The sequence below is a fragment of the Antrostomus carolinensis genome, unplaced genomic scaffold (assembly GCF_000700745.2).
Source record: "Antrostomus carolinensis isolate BGI_N321 unplaced genomic scaffold, ASM70074v2 scaffold31637, whole genome shotgun sequence".
In the NCBI taxonomy this organism is placed as follows: domain Eukaryota; kingdom Metazoa; phylum Chordata; class Aves; order Caprimulgiformes; family Caprimulgidae; genus Antrostomus; species Antrostomus carolinensis.
This window is the reverse complement of record NW_010330005.1, coordinates 1-2,553: the sequence shown is the minus strand read 5'-3', so window position 1 is coordinate 2,553 and position 2,553 is coordinate 1. Positions and strand designations below refer to the sequence as shown.

The 2,553-nt window shown below is 39.7% G+C and overlaps 1 protein-coding gene across 1 annotated transcript in view; it reads right to left on the bottom strand.

Annotated features, from left to right (window-relative positions):
• IDNK (IDNK gluconokinase) overlaps positions 1-2,346 on the bottom strand; it is a 2,828-nt gene extending 482 nt beyond the window's left edge. Inside the window, exons 1-2 of the mRNA XM_010172803.1 lie at positions 2,266-2,346; positions 678-721 (exon numbers count right to left, since the gene is read on the bottom strand). Coding sequence (XP_010171105.1) covers positions 678-721; positions 2,266-2,295 — 74 coding nt within the window. The 5' untranslated portion in view covers positions 2,296-2,346. The remainder of the gene's footprint in view (positions 1-677; positions 722-2,265) is intronic.
• Positions 2,347-2,553: the final 207 nt, after the last annotated feature.

Genomic DNA, 2,553 nt, shown 5'->3' with positions numbered 1-2,553 from the left:
TCCAGTCAGCCCATTTCTACAGCCTGTCAACGTCCCTCTGGATCAGCCACTCCTCCCAGTTTGGTGTCCTCTGCAAACTTGCTGAGGGAACACTCTACCCCATCATCCGGATCAGTAATGAAGATGTTAAACAGGATGGGACCCAGTATTGACCTCTGGGGTACACTGCTAGTTACTGGCCTCCAATTACACTCTGTGCCACTGATCACCACCCTCTGACCCTGGCTGTTCAGGCAGTTGACAATCCACCCCACTGTCTTCTCATCCAGCCTGTACTTCATCAGCTTCTCAAGCAAACCCGATACTATATCTTACTCAAACTGACAATATCTTACAAAATTTTATCCTACTGTCATTATCAGTGTATTTTGTAGTTATGTCCTTTGTAAGTAGCTACTGTCAGGTTTATTACTGAACTGGATCCTTGAAATTATTTTTACAGATGGCAGAAAAACAACTATCATTGGCAACAATTTTCCCAACACTATTATTCATGGATTATCTCACTGTCAGCAACAATTGTGACAACTTAGATTAGTGAAAACAGAATGGCTTTACTACCTGCAGGATGTGTTACACTACTACATATATATCTGCTCTGGAATGCAATGGGCAAAATACTTTTGTACGTTTTTTTGTCTTTAGCCCAAACTCCTTAGAGCTAGATGTTCTCTTACCTCCTTAGTACGTCATGCAATGCACAGAGCCAGGGAATCCTGTCCTAGAAAGAAAATATGTTAGTTCAAAATTGTTCATGAAATTGATTTGAAACAATTGCTTCTAACGTCTAAAGCATTATGACTACAGATGAAAATGAGCCTTTTCTAACTGTACAGCAAGTTCAGTTTTGATTGTTTCTTCCTAATGTAAATTTGCTACCACTGTCTGAAGGCTAACGAGAAGTGCTAGGCATATTATCAAGAAGATGTTTTTAGTGGAATAGTACTTTTTATATTACAGATAGCTACAGCTATCTGATGGAAGTAAGGTGTATTTACATGCAGGCAGCACCTTGTAAATCTTTGAAGGACAGATAACTTCTCTCTTGCTTCTATTATCCAGTTCAAATGTACAGCCTGAAATGTTATTTCTTTTTCCTTGTACCTTGGCATACATACATAATGCTTTGGATAAAAGTTGAGGTTTTCAGGGACAGATCTAAATTTAGTTATCTGCAATAACTTAATTACAGCATTTTCATGTCAGTAGCAATCACAAATAAACGCAATCTTAGCCACAATTTTGCAAGACCTTTGCTCAGTACTTAGGCAAACACAATGTGCATGATTGATCAGTTTCTCATTATAATCTTATTTTAAATTTTAAGCTCCCACAAACTTTTGTCATACCTACTGAGCACTAAACAATTACTCCCATTTCGTCTTTCAGTGCCGTTACTGCTGGGTGAGCACAACAAATTATAAAGGGGACAAGTAAATGCAACAACTTTTTGTTACTCTCGCTACAGAATAACTTCCCACTGGCATTCAAGAAGGCTCTCACACTTTTGCCCCTCTGGTGTTTTAGAAGAGTTGCTTCCCTCTTGCTGGGCACCATGCACCAATGGTTTAGTCATTCAGTTGCACAGTGCTGCTTTAAACAACATACTGGCTTATATGAACTTCCAGACACTAGCAAAAGATTAAAACTTTTAACAAGAATCTATAATTTTCTTTTTCAGTCTACAGAGAGTGCTTTGAAGAACTCCCTAGTTCAGCTTCATGTTTCTAGAGATTTCCCAGAAAAAGTTCAAGAGGTGTCACCTTGTAACTTTTCTAATTAACTCAAGTGTCTGAAGTCATAAGTATTTTAAAACTAAACTGGATCATTTTTATCTGTTCAGGCTGAAGGGAAGGAAGCACATGTTAAGCAGGAGCATATAAAACAGAAGGTTGTGGAGTAATCACTGCAGTGACCGAAAGCAATTAAATATACTTGAGTGGTGACACGTCTCTGTCTTCATGTATTTAGCTCAAAGAAGCAGCACGTAATCTAAAGCTGCAACTCTGTAAATTGATGTAGAGGGAGTTTTCTGACAAATCCTGAATCAGCATCAAACCCCTTCTAAGCTACTGAGCACGTTCTGAGAAAATATTTTTTTATGCAGAATCCTTTGTAAACAAGAAGCCTCCCCCTCATACCAACTGCAGACCAATAAATTCAGCCTATGCTTACAATCAGCTTAGTCTACATAAAGCACCACCTACTTCAACACGATGTGCCAGGGGTGACAAAGATAAACGCTTCAGGGTTTGTGCAAGGTACCTCATCATTTAGTGGTATCCCTTCTGCCATCTTCTTTTTATTCTCTGGAGAATGATAATCGTCTGCATCGTAGAATTTCCATCCCAGCTAAAAAAACCCCACAAACCCATTACAGATCATTTAGCTAAAAAGAATCACAGAAATTGTGAAAACGACACCTAAGAAATTACCGGCCCCTTACACCGCACGACGACTGCATCGCCATTTATCTCACAGGCATTAGAAAAAGCTACAAAGTCGGCTTCGCAGCAGCAGCCCCGCACACGGCTCGGCACGGCACGGCACGGC